The sequence below is a fragment of the Nerophis lumbriciformis genome, linkage group LG10, assembly GCF_033978685.3.
Source record: "Nerophis lumbriciformis linkage group LG10, RoL_Nlum_v2.1, whole genome shotgun sequence".
NCBI lineage: Eukaryota > Metazoa > Chordata > Actinopteri > Syngnathiformes > Syngnathidae > Nerophis > Nerophis lumbriciformis.
This window is the reverse complement of record NC_084557.2, coordinates 13435778-13453191: the sequence shown is the minus strand read 5'-3', so window position 1 is coordinate 13453191 and position 17414 is coordinate 13435778. Positions and strand designations below refer to the sequence as shown.

Genomic DNA, 17414 nt, shown 5'->3' with positions numbered 1-17414 from the left:
CTGAACCCACGTGGGTACTTATTTTCAACTGATATCAACAGTTTTCTCCAAAAATAAATGATTTTATTGACCACAAAACATACGTTTTGACATATGTTTGCAATATTTCCAACATCAAGCATGTTATAAGTTAATATTAAGCAATAAGGTTGAGGGAATAGGATACAACCTTGCAAACAAAAATAGTGGTCACGACCAAAACATGGGCAGTCATTTATGAAACACTGTGTTTACAAAGAAAATAAAGTATATTGAGTTATCACCTAAAATAGTCTGATACTGATTGGTTAAATATATGATCATTATGAAAAATCATTAACTCTAAAATCAATCTGATCAGTGTTATGCCTTTTAAAAAGAAAGATTGCATATCGATTTTTAAGAATAATATATATTGAAGTAAGAAAATTTGTTTAAAAAATTAATTTTTCTTGATTTTATTGGGAAAAACCTCAATAATTATTTAAAAAAAAAAATCTTTACGCAAGAGAAGTACCGGTAAGCATGATATTGACATTTTTTATTCATAATTGAAAAACAGAGAGGAAAAACATTCCCAAATATTTTGAAAACACTAAATGAAAGTTGACTGTTATATACAGGGACAACTTTTTAAGAATAAAACTTACAAAATTCTAAATATTTTTCCAACCTCACTTTTCAAGTGTATCGACCTGTGCTCAGCAAGTTTGCCTTACGGAAGATAGGTATCGATCCAAGATCGTTTTAAAAGAGAATTTCATCCACTATATGAGGTCAAACACTTTTGAAAAATAAGGACCTTAAACGTTAGGTCTATTTATCCCGTCTGTAACGTCATCAAAACAAAAATGGCGGATAGTCACGATTGCTAAGAAAGATCAGAACAAACACAAACGCCACAAGACAATATCATTAATTAGAACAAAACAGCTTTGAGTTACAACACGATTGCAAAAGCCATAACAAATACAAATGACACAACACAATAATTAAATACCGCAACACAACTTTAAGCTACAAAAGACACAACCGCTGGAGCAAGTTAGGAAACGCACCGACTTCTGGAACCCAACATGAAGTGTGACAAACAACACTCAACTCGCATCCAAGGAGAAGTCATTTAATCAGGAACAAAGAAATAAAAGAGATGAATGAAGGAGGCTATCAAAATTAGGAAGCGAGGGACCAACGCCATCAACAGGGATGAGGGAGCATACATGCTTCCGCACACCTGGGACACTGTCCGTGATCGGTGACGCCAGGGCGGAGAACAGATACTGTGTGTGTTTACTTGCTAGTTTGTAGCCATCATTAATTCATACCTAATTCCCTTGCAAGAAATAACAGGAATATAGGAAACTTCACCTGCAGTGTCCAGTATCCACTGTTTATTTCACAGTCACACTGTTGGATTATTAATTTTTTTGCTAAAACGTTACTGGAACGATTTCAACTCGATGAATCGTTTCGGATCGTATCATTCGAAAAAAATAATATCGTCCCTGAAATGTATTGGCAACCACAAATATCGAATCGATTTCTGTAGCCTGTTTTGCAGGTTTCCGAAAACAGGCCTGTAGGGATGATATAGCCTCTTGTGTTTTTTCCTGACCTAACGTATATTCCGCTCTAACCCGGTATTGAGCACTGTATAACGGATAAACCACAGAAACCTCGACTATATATATATATATATATATATATATATATATATATATATATATATATATATATATATATATATATATATATATATATATATATACACAACTTGTCCAGGGTGTACCCCACCTTCCGCCCGAATGCAGCTGAAATAGGCTCCAGCACCCCCCGCGACCCCAAAAGGGACAAGCGGTAGAAATGGATGGATGGATATACACACACATATATTTATACGTAATATTTTCATGCAAACTGACAACTTTCCACCCTGAATGAGTCTGAGCTTTTCTTCCTGACAGTCACACACACCAGTGACCTGGGGGGATGCAACCGTAACACACAAAAAGTTTTTTTTTTTAAACAACATAAGAAGAGTTGTGATGCTAATTTTATGATAATGACAATGAAAAATCTTCAGCAGCTAAAAAAAATGTGATACCTGTCTACCACCTGATATGCAAAAATATATTAGTTTTCTGTATTTGATTTGAGATTTTTTTTTTTTTAAAGAATAGACGTCCTATATTCAATGTTGTCTTCGATTTGGGTCAATACGGTTTATTCGTCCATCCATTTTTTACCGCTTGTCCCTTTCGGGGCCGCGGGGGGTGCTGTAGCCTATCTCAGCTGCATTCGGGCTGAAGGCGGGGTACATCCTGGACAGGTCACCACCTCATCCAAACATTCACACCCACATTCACACAGTAGGGTCAATTTAGTGTTGCCAATCAACCTATCCCCAGGTGCATGTCTTTGGAGGTGGAAGAAAGCCGGAGTACCCGGAGGGAACCCACAAAGTCACAGGGAGAACATTCAAACTCCACAAAGAAAGATCCCGAGCACAGGATCGAACCCAGGACCTTCGTATTGTGAGGCACGTGCACTAACCCCTGTTCCACTGTGCTGCCCCCAATACAGTATATATTATCATATATTATATAAATCCTGAGAGTCAGCATCCTCTGCAGAATATATGTTTTTATGGTTTATTTATTTTGTCAGACGACGCTGGTTCTCAAGAGGTTAGGTCATGCAAACTAATTACGATAGTTATGGAAAAGACTTGTTTCTTAATTTCCCTCATGCATTAAACCCAAAATGTAATTTCATTGCACCCTAGAGACAAAAATCATTTTTGGAAGTATTTGAAGTAGAAATTAGGAATGCCAAGTTTGGAGTTCAAGTAATTTCTTTTTAAAATAGTTTTCAAATGGGTTTTCTTGGACTGGAAATGACACAAAAAGCGGCTTGTGTTGGGGATATTGTTTTAAACGACAACCCTTTTTTTGACCGAAAAAAAATGTATATCCCATGCTCAAATGATTACAAATTTAATTTAAAAAAAAAAAGTATTTTGTGATAAATACTATACCAGCAGACTGACATACAGTACTTTTATTCAAATGTATTGTTGTTAGGGAAAAAAAATACACTTGCATGTGGTGGTTATTAATATTTTTTAGATAACAGAAACTCATGTTAGTTTTCAGTAAATTAACTATATAAGATAGGTCATAGTCTGACATCATCAGTTTTTAATGCCACTTCAGGAATTTATCGCTTAATCACACTGGGAGACTTCAGGGGAAGTGTGGCAGCTTGAGAAAAAAAAAACAAAAAAACATACTTTTCTAACATGATCATAAGTTAACTTTTATTATAACGAAAATTAATAGATTTTAGTTCATACGGTGAGAAGACAAAACAGTCTTGGGTGATGAAAATATGCATGAAAATACGCTCCAGAAAATCTGATTTTGGGGGAGTAGAGGAGGCCCGACCGTGGTGCAGTGGCAGTTTGACTGAGGGCCACATGGGCAAAATGCCCAGGGCAACATTATCAATGGGGCGTGTGAGGAAGAAAAAGAGATGTATTTGTACTCAGCTCAGTTCAGGTTGTATGTGTTGGATGGCCGCCCTCTACAGGCGACAGGAAGTGTTTAAAACATTGAGTAGGACTCTCAAACATATTGTGGCAAGCAGGAAATTGTCAGGCAAACTTCCACTTGCTTTTTGGAAGTGCTCTTTTTGTTTGATAATAGCAGCCTAGCAAACACACCTGCGGCACAAAAAAACAGAGGGTCATCAACTAAAAGCTTTTTTTTCTCCCCTGTGGTGTGATCGACACAAACAGGTCAGTGTTTCCCACAGACCGACAATCAATTTGTAGCAGTGGGGGTGGGGCCAGAGATCTGGTGGAGGTGTGGCAGTGTCAAAATGACATCATTGTCCATTTGCATAATTGGCTATGATACATGCATTTTTTTAAAGGCTTAAAACAATGTCCGTTCATATACCCCTATTTTCCGGACCATAGAGCGCACCGGATTATAAGGCGCACTGCCGATGAATGGTCTATTTTTTTAATCTTTTTTTATATATAAGGCGCACTGGATTATAAGGCGCATTAAAGGGGTCACATTATTATTATTGTTTTTCTAAATGTAAAACACTTCCTTGTGGTCTACATAACATGTAATGGTGGTTCTTTGGTCAAAATGTTGCATAGATGATGTTTTACAGATCATCTTCAAGCTGCTTTCTGACAGTCCCTTCAGGATGCGCCGTTTTGTGGGCGGTCTTATTTACGTGGCTCACCTTCGACAGCGTCTTCTCCCCGTCATCTTTGTTGTAGCGGTGTAGGGTGCAAGGACGGGAGTGGCAGAAGTGTCAAAAGATGGAGCTAACTGTTTTAATGACATTCAGACTTTACTTCAATCAATAACGGAGCAGCATCTTCTCATCCCGTGTCCCGTGAAAAAAAGTCAGACCGGAACTCTCTAATAACTAAAGTTCCTTGGGTGAATAATGTAAACTCACTACACCGGTATGTTTTAGCGCTTTCATGGCGACTTTACTAACAGATATAAGTAAGAACTTTACACTACTTTATATTAGAAATGTCAACAGCGGAGGATGAATGTCCCATAACAAGAAGATAGAGAAAAAGAAGAAGCTTATCGACTACAAAAGCAGACGCTCACAATTTTTTAGGATTTATGCAGATCCCAAATACAGATCAGCAGGTACCAGAAGGTAAGAAAAGTTGTATTTGCATAATATTGCAAAACAAAACGCCAGATAATATGTCTTACCTTATACACACACCATAATAATACTCGTATGTTGAAGCACAGTACAATCCATCAAGCGGTGCGGCTTCATAGCTTACCAAAGTCATACTAAAACATTTTGATAGATTTTTGAGCGCCGTGTGTAATGATCTATATTTTCAATGGAACATATAAAATGTTGGTGTTGTTTACTTGAGTCATACTGCCATCATATTGCATATTGTAGCGTTCCGGAAGAGTTAGTGCTGTAAGGGGTTCTGGGTATATGTTCTGTTGTGTTTATGTTGTGTTACGGTGCGGATGTTCTCCCGAAATGTGTTTGTCATTCTTGTTTGGTGTGGGTTCACAGTGTGGCGCATATTTGTAACAGTGTTAAAGTTGTTTATACGGCCACCCTCAGTGTGACCTGTATGGCTGTTGATCAAGTATGGATTGCATTCGATTGTGTGTGTGAAAAGCTGTAGATATTATGTGACTGGGCCGGCACGCAAAGGCAGTGCCTTTAAGGTTTAATAGGGCTCTGTACTTGTCCCTACGTCCGTGTACACAGCGGCGTTTCAAAGTCATACATTTTACTTTTTGAAACTGATACCGATAACTTTGAAACCGATACCGATAATTTCCGATCTTACATTTTAAAGCATTTATCGGCCGATACATTCGGCAGCCCGATATTATCGGACATCTCTAATTGCTCCCCATTTTATTACTACAATGTGACACAGGCTGCACTTTGTACACTCATGGTTTATTATTATGCATTCACGGAATGTAAGAAATCTAGTTTGACAGATATGTAAACGATCCTTTAAATTAGGGATGAAAAAACTTCCAACATAAACGTGTTCATTGATATTCTCCACAAGGAAGTTACTGTAAATCCAAGCACACAAAGTCCATTAATATACCGTACATATAAAGTGCACAAAAATCATGTTAACAATACGGTTTGAAATAAACTGGAAAAAAGCAATAGAAGCATAGAGGATAAAGGTTGGCGCTTATGCTGCTAGCTTGATGCTAACATACACTGAACAGATGAATAGAAATTCCATCCATCCATCCATTTTCTACCGCTTGTCCCTTTTGGGGTAGCGGGGGGTGCTGGAGCCTATCTCAGCTGTATTCGGACAGAAGGCGGGGTACACCCTGGACCTGTATTGCAAAATCTTGAAAAAAAATAGTGATTTTTTTTATTTTTTTTACCAGATTGTTTTACTTGAGAAATATTGATTGCATCAGTGCCCTCTGTTCACAACACATTAGCCAACATGCACGCATTGTAAGCCTTGAATACACTCATACGCTTCGCTGCTCTCCAGGTACGCATTCGACTTCAGTCCGTGAAACCTGCTTAATGCTCCTGTGTCGAGTCACTAGCGTGTACACAGGTGTGACGGGCAAGAAATACATGGACGCTGATTGTTAAAGCGGACCCGTCGATTACTTCCAGCTGTAAACACTGCCACGCCCAACTTTGAGTAGGCTTTTGTATTTTATTGGTCAGTAGCGCAATGTAGAAATAAATGTCGACCAAAAAACAGCAAAAATAGGTAAAAATGTATCAAAAGCCATGACGAGAAAAAGTTTAATTGTTGATATTAACACAAAGCTTTATCTTCAAATGTCTGACTTTTTATCAAACCCTCAATTAATGGAACACGATCTTAATTAATAGTGGACACAACTAGCAGAGTTCCTGTTAGAAATAGTCCAAATTGCTGTGAACATACTAAGAATACACACAGTGAGTGTAAACGTATAGAAACAGGTCATTTCATAACGTCGCACAGTCCACACTAAGTACACAACTGCAGAGCAGCCTGCCTCCTTCAGAGAATGCAAGCGCCCAAATTGAATCTCTTATCAGATCATCAGCACAGCGGCAAGCTAACACTTCATCACTCCAGAGGAGAAACATTCTGCCTGTCAAACACGTCGGCCACAGCAACACGGCGGCCGCTAACGGGAACACACGTCTTTGTCATTGCGGCACCAGCGACACCCGGCTTTTTTGCTGACATGTCGTAAATCTCTACATTAGCTTCCATCGCACAATCCAGCAAAAAAACAACAACACTTTGGAGGACATTTGAACAATAAGCACATACTCAGTGGCCTAGTGGTTAGAGTGTCCGCCCTGAGATCGGTAGGTTGTGAGTTCAAACCCCGGCCGAGTCATACCAAAGACTATAAAGATGGGACCCATTACCTCCCTGCTTGGCACTCAGCATCAAGGGTTGGAATTGGGGGTTAAATCACCAAAATGATTCCCAGGCGCGGCCACCGCTGCTGCCCACTGCTCCCCTCACCTCCCAGGGGGTGATCAAGGGTGATGGGTCAAATGCAGAGAATAATCTCGCCACACCTAGTGTGTGTGTGACAATCATTGGTACTTTAACTTTTTAACATAAAATAACAACAACACTGAAACACACTGTTTGTGTATAAAACACAATCAGGAAGCACCAAACTCACACCACACCTCACTTTAGGTACGTTTTGCTTTTTCTTTGACTTATTGAGACACTTCTTCCAAAAGGACAAGTGTGTAAGGAGAAGAACATTAAAGAGTGTTTTGTTAAGTGATGAACACATATTTATTTAACTTTCATTAAATAAAACCTCCTCTCTCAGCACTCGGGCGACACATTCTGTAGCTGGTAAAGTCAGGCCTTCAAAATAAAAGCACGGCAGTGAAATAGCACAATAGTAGGCAGCAAGGTTGCGCCATATTGACAATATAAAATATGAATTATAGAAATTTGGCTGACAATAGAGCTTTTAGAACTATTGTTATATCGGGATAATGCATGTTGATGATAACCCCCCCTAGAGAGGGGGGGTTACCCACATATGCGGTCCTCTCCAAGGTTTCTCAGTCATTCACATCGACGTCCCACTGGGGTGAGTTTTTCCTTGCCCTTATGTGGGCTCTGTACCGAGGATGTCGTTGTGGTTTGTGCAGCCCTTTGAGACACTTGTGATTTAGGGCTATATAAATAAACATTGATTGATTGATTGATTGATTGATTGATACATTCTGGCTGTGTCCCACAAATTTGACAGCGACACGTGAACGAACGCGTCCTCGCTAGTGGCTAGCGACCATCCACAGTGCAAAGCCGCTTTTAAGTAAGTAATGCACGCCTCCATCAATCCATCCATTTTCTACCGCTTGTCCCTCTTTGGGTCACAGCGGGGCTGGAGCCTCCATTGCGGCAAGTAAACTACCGTATTTTCCGGACCATAGGGCGCATCAGATTATAAGGCGCACTGCCGATGAATGGTCTATTTTCAATCTTTTTTCATACAAAAGGCCCACCGGATTATAGGGCGCATTAAAGGAGTCATACTATTTGTTTTTTTTCTAAATGGAAAACACTTCCTTGTGGTCTACATTACATGTAATGGCTCTTTGGTCAAAATGTTGCATAGATTATGTTTTACAGATCATCTTCAAGTCGCTTTCTGACAGTCGCTTCAAGGTGCGCCGTTTTGTGGGCGGTCTTATTTACGTGGCTCACCTTCGACAGCGTCTTCTCTTTTAATAACTAAAGTTCCTTGGGTGAATAATGACAACGCACTATACCAGTATGTTTTAGCGCTTTCATGGCAAGTTTACTGACGGATATAAGTAAGAACTTTACACTACTTTATATTAGAAATGGTAACAGCGGAGAATGGATGTCCCATAACAAGAAGATGGAGAAAAAGAAGAAGCTTATCAACTACAGTGTCGACACGGACTACAAAGGCGGACGCGAGCAATTTTTCAGGATTTATGCAGATCCCAAATACAGATCAGCCGATACCAGAAGGTAAGAAAAGTTGCTTTTGCATAATATTGCGAAACAAAACGCCAGATAATATGTCTTACCTTATACACACACCATAATAATACTCGTATGTTGAAGCACAGTACAATCCATCAAGCGGTGCGGCTTTATAGCTTACCAAAGTCGTACTAAAACATTTTGATAGATTTTTGAGCGCCGTGTGTAATGTTCTATATTTTCAATGGAACACATAAAATGTTGGTGTTGTTTACTTGAGTCATATTGCAGTCTACACGTATCTCTTATGTTTGACTGCCATCTACTGGTCACACTTATCACTTATTTGAGGGGGGAAAAAGGAATTTAAGTGCGCCTTATAGTCAGGAAAATACAATATGTTTCTCACAAGTACCATTATCACTGGAGGACGAGGATCAGGCTACACTGCACACAGTCGGAAGATATTATATTGATATAACAGTGGTTATATCAATATTTTTTACGATCAAAAAATCTTTTGTAGTTTTTGTTGTTGTTTACAAACTCAGGAAATGGACACAGAAGGACTTTGAGGGCTAAAACCAGATGATTTAAATCAGCCAATAGTAGGGAAAAATGTACAAGTTTAATTGATATTGTTTTACGACCATACTTTGTTTTTGTCTGATTAGAATTGTGATGAAAAAAAGGTATCATTTAATCATCTTGAACATTTGAAGTATCAGTATCAGCTTTGGTATGACCCCCTACAACCCCTAGACAGCTTGGTATCCGATCCATACCCAAATGTGTAGTATCGCCCAAAACTAATAGAGTATCCAAATAACAGAAGAATAAAGTGCTTGTTATTTTAACAGAAGTGTAGCTAGAACTATGTTACAGCAGAAAATAAACAGTACATCAACAAGTAGATTAATAATAGTTTTGACAAAATAATACAAATAGAAATGACTTCCTATGTTACTGCGTATGTCAGCAACTAAATTAGGAGCCTTTGTAACCTGTTTTGAAAAGTGGCTAACTTTGTTTTACACTTGTGTGACAGTTCCATATGTCACATGTTGTTTAAAACAGTTACAGTACAGTTTACCCCACACACATGTGAATATTTTCATTCATCATTTATATGTATTTCACACGGTTTAACGAGAATTATCCCCTGAAAAATGTGTTCTGGAAGTCTGGAATGAATTATTTGATTTATATCATTTTTTTATTGCTCAGGTTTTTGTATGATTTAGTCCTTTAAGGTCATTTTGGAATGGATTACCAAGGAAAAACTGAGGTTCCACTCGTATTTCTATTGTCATTGTTTCCAAAACACAACTTGACACCAGCGTCCCAAACTCCGTTATTTTAAAAGTTCCACTGTAATAAAAGTCAATAGATGCTTTACTTCTCCTTTAAAAGCAGTCACGATGAAGCAAAGGGTAACATGATTATAACTTTTGTCAACGTCCAGAGAGGCCAAGTCAAGAAGTGTCTTCATGGAACACCAATAAAACTTCATGATTCCATCACGCCCATCTAAGTACTACCTGCTCATCACCTATCATCTCAGCTGACTTTTGGGCGGAAGGCGGGGTCAGGGTCAGTGCTACCTGGCAGGGCCGCTCTTGGCTAAATTAGGGCCCTAAGCAGAATTGTATTTTCACACTTGTTTATTCTTCCGAGACGGTATTTATACTTTGATGCATGTTTTGTACTAAAACAAACGATCAGCAAGAAGTACCGTAAACTCCAGACTATAAGTTGTTACTTTTTTCCAACACTTTGAACCCCGCGGCTTATAAAACGGTGCGGCCGATTTTTCTTCGCTGACGGCCATAAAGCAAATAGTTTTCTTTAAACACGTGCAAATACACTTAAACGGTGTGTTATTGTCTGGGCCATCTTTCGGAAGAGTTCGCTCACTGCAGTTGCACCTGGGTGAATGCCTACAAGTGTTTCCTGCTGTTTAAAGCGTTGAACCGGAAGTACAAGTGCTGTTCTGTCTTCTAATCGTCTATAGTTTTTCTACTGGTAAGGATTCTTAATGCATCTCTCCAAGCAACGTTTGTAAGTTTTACAATATAGCTCAAACAATTCTTACTTACTCAACCATCCCATGTGTGATGTCTGCCGAAGTGTTTTCATGCATATTTGTATTTGCCATCGTAATGTAATGAAGCTAGCGTCATTAGCATTAGCTAATATGCTAACACGTTTACGAGTGTCTGTGTTAGTATTATTAACATAACAACGGCATTCCTTTTTGGATTGTTTCAGTTTCAAAAATTCCTCAGTTAATTCACCAAGACGTCACCTTGGCGTTATTGAGTCTGTTTAGCTGATTGGAGAGATAGCTTCCTCAGCTAATGGGTCCATGACGACGACTTCTGTTTTGTTTGATGAACCGTTTTACTGCCGTGTTACAGACACTATTTGGAAACAATTAAGGTATGTAAATGAACTTTTAGAATATATTTTTGTGTAAATAACTAATTTCACAACGTATGTACTCATTCAATGTGTTTTCTTTATTTTCATGACTATTGTAGATTATCACTGAAGGCATCATAACTATGAATGAACACAACTATATATCTATGTGGAGTTATGTACTTAACAAAAATAGGTGAAATAACTGAAAACATGTTTTATATACTAGTTTCTTCAAAATAGCCACCCTTTGCTGGGATTACTGCTTTGCACACTATTGGCATTCTCTCGATGAGCTTCAAGCACACCTGTGAAGTGAAAACCATTTCCTCTTGAAGCTCTTCGAGAGAATGCCAAGAGTGTGCAAAAAAGGGATCAGAGCAAAGGGTGGATATTTTGAAGAAACTCGAATATAAAACATGTTTTCAGTTATTTCCTCTTTTTTTGTTAAGTACATAACTCCACATGTTCATAGTTTTGATGCCTTCAGTGACAATCTACAATGTAAATAGTCATGAAAATAAAGAAAATGCATTGAATAAGAAGGTGTGTCCAAACTTTTGGCCTGTACTGTATATGCGGTTTATAATAATATATATATATATATATATATATATATTTTTTTTTTTTACAAAAATTTAGTGGGTGGGGCTTATATGCCGGTGCCCTCTATAGTCCGAAAAATATGGTAGTTCCATGTTCTTTTGTGTGTGCAAAATAAACATATACATATCTTCCTGACATATGTCCAGGGGAGATTCAAACCCAGTAATTCCACTTACAAGTCTAGCACTAACACAGCACGCCATGGGAGATTATGTCAATATTTAGAGAAATCTGCCATTTAATTCTTATCAGTGACGGAGCAGGAAGAGGTTTAGAATCAGTTTGCGGTAAAATTTCATATGAAACGCCCGGTTATTCATTAATGGACATTTTGGATGCATCGTGGGGCTCTGGGCAAAGCGTGTGATCTGCCTACAGGGACATTGATTGATTGAAACTTTTATTAGTAGATTGCACAGTACAGTACATATTCCGTACGATTGACCACTAAATGGTAACACCCGAATAAGTTTTTCAACTTGTTTAAGTCGGGGTCCACGTTAATCAATTCATGGTAAATTCATGATGAAGGCCCCGGCACCAGGCGCTCCTTCATTAGTGTGGTCCATCGAACACCGAGTACTATTGTAAACAAACAAACACTCAAAACATGGACAATTCTAAGTCAGCAATAAACCAAACAAGCATGTTTGTTATATATTGTTGAATATATCACACTTCCTGGCTTGTGATTGGGAGGCTGGGATAGGCTATAGCTATATTTCATATAATCTTGACACAATTTTATGTCACTATTCATCTTTTTAGTGCGTCAGCGGTACTTCATACCCTCAATTAGGGATGGGTACCTTTCACATTTGAATCGATTACCGGTAATCAACGGTAATCATTTTCGTGACTTTTTGTGTGTTTTAACAAATGTAATTTTTAATGTAGCATTTAAAAATGAGCTGATTACGACAACTGTACTGTCCAGTTGTTACATCTTGTTGTGTTACTACACTTCTGAGTCTCATTTGCAAGTATTATATAGTAGACTTTGCATGCAGTTACAGTTTCAAGACATTAGATGGCAGTAGTGTACAGACTATGGTGTGTTTCCTAAGTAAGCTGATTGTGCCAGTTTAAAATTATGTGGAGTCCCACAAAGTGTTTATACTCGGGCTGTCTTGAAATAGTCGACGATTCAACGATTCGATTGGTAGGAGTCTGATTGGACTATCAACGTCGCAGTCAAATCGTCTGATATTAAATCCCTTCGTGGGCGATGGGACGCACCGCCTTGCCCCGGAGGTGTAGCTCTCCTTTTCCAAAAGGTAATGATCCTTCAGCCAGAAACTTTGTTATGGCTTTTACTATATCTATTTAGTCAAGTTAGATGTCTTCTTGGCACTGTGCCAAGGTCCTTTTTGAGTTGGCAAAAGTTGCAATTGAGATGTTTTTGTTTTGTTCACGGTAATGTAAGATTGTATTCCTTTTGTAAGTACCTTTAACTTGGAAATATTTGAATAGAGTATGCGCTAAAGCACATCCATGTGACCTTCCTGACATCTAGTTACCAGTCAGTATACAGAACATGTTTACTTCTCTTAAAAACTACGCCATGGATCCCGATGATTGTGGAGGTTGTACAAAATCTAACAAATCAGATTTGACTATGAAAGTCTTTAGTGGAAGACAGCCCGAGTTTATACCATAACTATTGTACTTATCCTACATACTTGCTGTAAAATGACTATATAAATCGTTAATGCTAATCTTTAGCGTGACTATGGCAAAGTCAATATAAATTAGCATCATGCTAACGTATTTTGAAAAGCAGAGCCTTACTTTACGTTTGAGCATTTTCTATCAGGCATACAGTAGGACGGGGCTTCACATGGGCCCACTCGTCACGGTTTACCTGACACATGACACGTGATTAATTGAGGGGGTGACCTTTCCACTTAAGCTGCCAGATAGCAGTAGAGTGTTGAATATCTTAAAATGTGTTTTATGGCAATTCCAACTTTGACCACAGCGCCAGATGCTATGTAGAGTGACACTTTCAATCTTTTTCGTCAGACAGTAGGTATGGAAAAAAAAGATTTTCGAATGAATTGCGATTCTTATTTGTAACGATTTTTAATCTATTAAAGAAAAATCGAAAATCTTTTTTTTTTTATCTGTCCTGTCCAGCCACACAGACAAATCATATTGTTTTCTGCTGTACAGTTTTACTTTACAAATTATTTGAATTTGACTTTATTAAATGTTTTGGTTGAATTTTATTAAGTAAAACTAGTTTTCTTTTAATTAATATAAACATTTACCAGAGCTGTTTGCCTATTTTATGGAGGAATGTATAGAACTGTCATCCAATGTTATTAAAAAGTATTGATTTGATTGATGAATCGAATCATTACCCCCAAGAATCGAATCGAATTGTGTGGTGCCCAAAGACTCACAGCCCCAGTAGACTGCATTGCAAAATAATCACACCCCAACCCACCCCCTTTCTCTTACGCAAGGGCCATATGAATCCCTTCCCTACTGTACTTGCTTTGTTGACATTCAAAATTGCAACATTGCCTCTAAGTGATTGTTTCCTCGCCAAGTGTTTGAGCTGGTGTTTAGTTTCGCGACAAAAGGTAGCAAAATAAGCTGCTGTTTGATTTTACGTGAATTGATACCCAGTAGTACTGAGACAATTTGGTCAGCGTCTATAAAAGTACTAAATTGTGTACCCTAATGCAGTGTTTTCAACCTTTTTTTAAGCCAAGGCACATTTTTTGCGTTGAAAAAATGCGGAGGCACACCACTAGCAGAAATCATTAAAAAACAAAACTCAGTTGACGGTGAAAAGTCGTTGTCGCAATTGTTGGATATGACTTTAAACCATAACCAAGCATGAATCAATATAGGTCTAGTGTTTTAGTTATTGTCTTGCGCTCCTATTTTGGTGGCTTTTTCGTTTTTTGGTATTTTCCTGTAGCAGTTTCATGTCTTCCTTTGAGCGATATTTCCCGCATCTACTTTGTTTTAGCAATCAAGAATATTTCAGTTGTTTTTATCCTTCTTTGTGGGGACATTGTTGATTGTCATGTCATGTTCGGATGTACATTGTCTTTGCTCCACAGTAAGTCTTTGCTGTCGTCCAGCATTCTGTTTTTGTTTACTTTGTAGCCAGTTCAGTTTTAGTCTCGTTCTGCATAGCCTTCCCTAAGCTTCAATGCCTTTTCTCAGGGGCACTCACCTTTTGTTTATTTTTGGTTTAAGCATTAGATACCTTTTTGCCTGCACGTTGCCTCCCGCTGTTTCCAACATCTACAAAGCATTTAGCTACCTGCTTCCACCTACTGATATGGAAGAGTATTATTACACGGTTACTCTGCCGAGCTCTCGACAGCACCGACACTCAACAACAACACATCATTTGCAGACTATAATTACTGGTTTGCAAAAAATATTTTTAACCCAAATACCGTATTTTTCGGACTATAAGTCGCAGTTTTTTTCATAGTTTGGCTGGGGGTGCGACTTATACTTGGGAGCGACTTATGTGTGAAATGATTAACACATTACCGTAAAATATCAAATAATATTATTTAGCTCATTCACGTAAGAGACTAGACGTATAAGATTTCATGGGATTTAGCGATTAGGAGTGACAGATTGTTTGGTAAACGTATAGCATGTTTATAGTTATTTGAATGACTCTTACCATAATATGTTACGTTAACATACCAGGCACGTTCTCAGTTGGTTATTTATGCCTCATATAACGTACACTTATTCAGCCTGTTGTTCATTATTCTTCATTTATTTTAAATTGCCTTTCAAATGTCTATTCTTGGTGTTGGGTTTTATCAAATCAATTTCCCCCAAAAATGCGACATACTCCAATGCGATTTATGTTTTTTTCATTCTTTATTATGCATTTTCGGCCGGTGCGACTTATACTCCGAAAAATACGGTAGGTGAAGTGAAGTGAATTTTATTTATATAGCGCTTTTTCTCTAGTGACTCAAAGCGCTTTACATAGTGATACCCAATATCTAAGTTACATTTAAACCCGTGTGGGTGGCACTGGGAGCAGGTGGGTAAAGTGTCTTGCCCAAGGACACAACGGCAGTGAATAGGATGACGGAAGCTGGGATCAAACCTGGAACCCTCAAGTTGCTGCCACGGCCACTCTACCAACCGAGCTATACCGGTGAAATTAGATAATCTAGTGTGCCGTGGCACAGTGGTTGAAAAACGCTGCCCTAATGCACTTCAAATGTTCATTAGTGTGTCATGTGATCATCACATTTAGCGCAATGAGATGTAAGAGATAATTAAAAATACATATTTACCGTCCCATATAGTCTCCCTCGTCTGTTCATGGCGACATACAAGTCACTCTTGACTCCGTGCAGGCTCACCACTCCTCTCTCCACGGTGGAGATCTCAATCAGACCTGGGTAAGAAAAGAAAAAGGTCAATAATTTCAACAATGGTTCTTTTTCTGTGCATTCCGTCGCCGCCCCGTATCTATGAGGGTGTGTAACCTTGCTGCGCACCGCTTTGTTCCGCATCCCTCAACATCTGCACACGCAACACGCATTTTTTTTTTTTTTTTTGTGGCGCCATTTGCGTGGCCTGCGTAAAAATAAGTTGTGTCTAAAAGCGGCCATACATTCATGTCATGCTCGGGGAGGGAGGAGGGGGGGCTGGGGAGGGGAAGGGGCCGGGTGGTGGATATGTGTGTTGAGCGCCGATTGTTTGTAATAATAGAATTGTCCACGCACACGCACGCGCACATTAGAAGGGACTCACTGTACGGGTTCTCGTGGTGCACGCCGGTGATCCGTCCGTCCGGGAGCACCTGCAGGTGGAAGCCGATGCCCACGTTGCAGTAGAGCCTCCGCACCCGCTTGATGCCCAGCAGGTAGTCGCTCTCCCAGTTGAGCTCCGGCTTCTCCCCGGAGATCCCCAGCACGGAGCGGGAGAAGAGCGTCTCCCAGCGCCTCTCCAGCGCGGTGGCGTTCGTCCGGCCGCTCGGCAGCGGGTGCGCCGACGCGACGCCCAGCAGCAGGCAGAGGAGCAGCGCCGCGGCGGTCAGCGTCCGGCGCGACGTGCCGCCGGCCTCGCAGGACATACTGACGAGGAGCCTGTGAGCTCCGGCCATCCGGTTTACCTTCAGACCACGTGGTCCAAATTAATGAGGCTAAAAATACCGCTCTTCTTGTTTTTCTCCAGTCGGCATGCTGGCTCGGGGTTATTTCGGGCGCGCGGGGCATGAAACGCAAGCCCCGGCGCGCAGGAGGAGAGGAGACGCGGGAGGTGATGGCGCTGCTGCTGCTGCTGCTGCTGCTGCTGGTCGTGATGATTACCATGTTTCGCAGCTCCTCCACGCCTCTCTCTCTCCCCTCACACGCGCACTTGCTCTCTCTCCGGCAACCTGGAGGAGACCCCGTGACGTGGGGCAGGACCAGCAAGAGAGAAGGAGCCCCCTCTTTCTCTCAGGCCGGGCCCGGCATCATGTAGGCGGCAGGAAAGCACCGGAGTCTCGCGTGGAGGCTTCAATGTCTTGCCATGGCCGGCCTGGGAAAGGGGGGGGGGGGGGGGGGGGGGTTGTCACTCACGCTGCTCCCAAATTGGGTGGGTGGTCATATGTCTGTCAGGCTGCTTCCTTATTTAGAAAGAAGGTGTAAAAACAGTCCCGCTTGTCACTGGAGAGCAATGACAGAACTTTATGCTGCCACACTTCTTTTTTTTTTTCTCGAGCGCCTTTCAACAACTTCACCCATGGAACATTCTGGAGCAAGGGGTCTCAAACTTTTTCTCTCCAAGTACCATCGTAATGACCCACATTAACATGCAGTAGCGTAGCAGGCCTAAGTATTCATTAAAACGATTCATTAGAGGCTTTTTTCTCATGATTGGATAGGACAGCTCGAGTTTT

The 17414-nt window shown here is 40.0% G+C and overlaps 2 protein-coding genes across 2 annotated transcripts in view; one reads left to right on the top strand and one right to left on the bottom strand.

The window, feature by feature from the left end:
- tigara (TP53 induced glycolysis regulatory phosphatase a) overlaps positions 1-2502 on the top strand; it is a 34195-nt gene extending 31693 nt beyond the window's left edge. Inside the window, exon 8 of the mRNA XM_061970221.1 lies at positions 2388-2502. The gene's annotated coding sequence lies outside the window, so the exon portion shown is untranslated. The remainder of the gene's footprint in view (positions 1-2387) is intronic.
- The window catches only part of LOC133612629 (fibroblast growth factor 4B-like), a 21303-nt gene extending 4666 nt beyond the window's left edge, over positions 1-16637 (bottom strand). Inside the window, exons 1-2 of the mRNA XM_061970224.1 lie at positions 16286-16637; positions 15823-15926 (exon numbers count right to left, since the gene is read on the bottom strand). Coding sequence (XP_061826208.1) covers positions 15823-15926; positions 16286-16637 — 456 coding nt within the window. The remainder of the gene's footprint in view (positions 1-15822; positions 15927-16285) is intronic.
- Between the last annotated feature and the right edge of the window lie 777 nt (positions 16638-17414).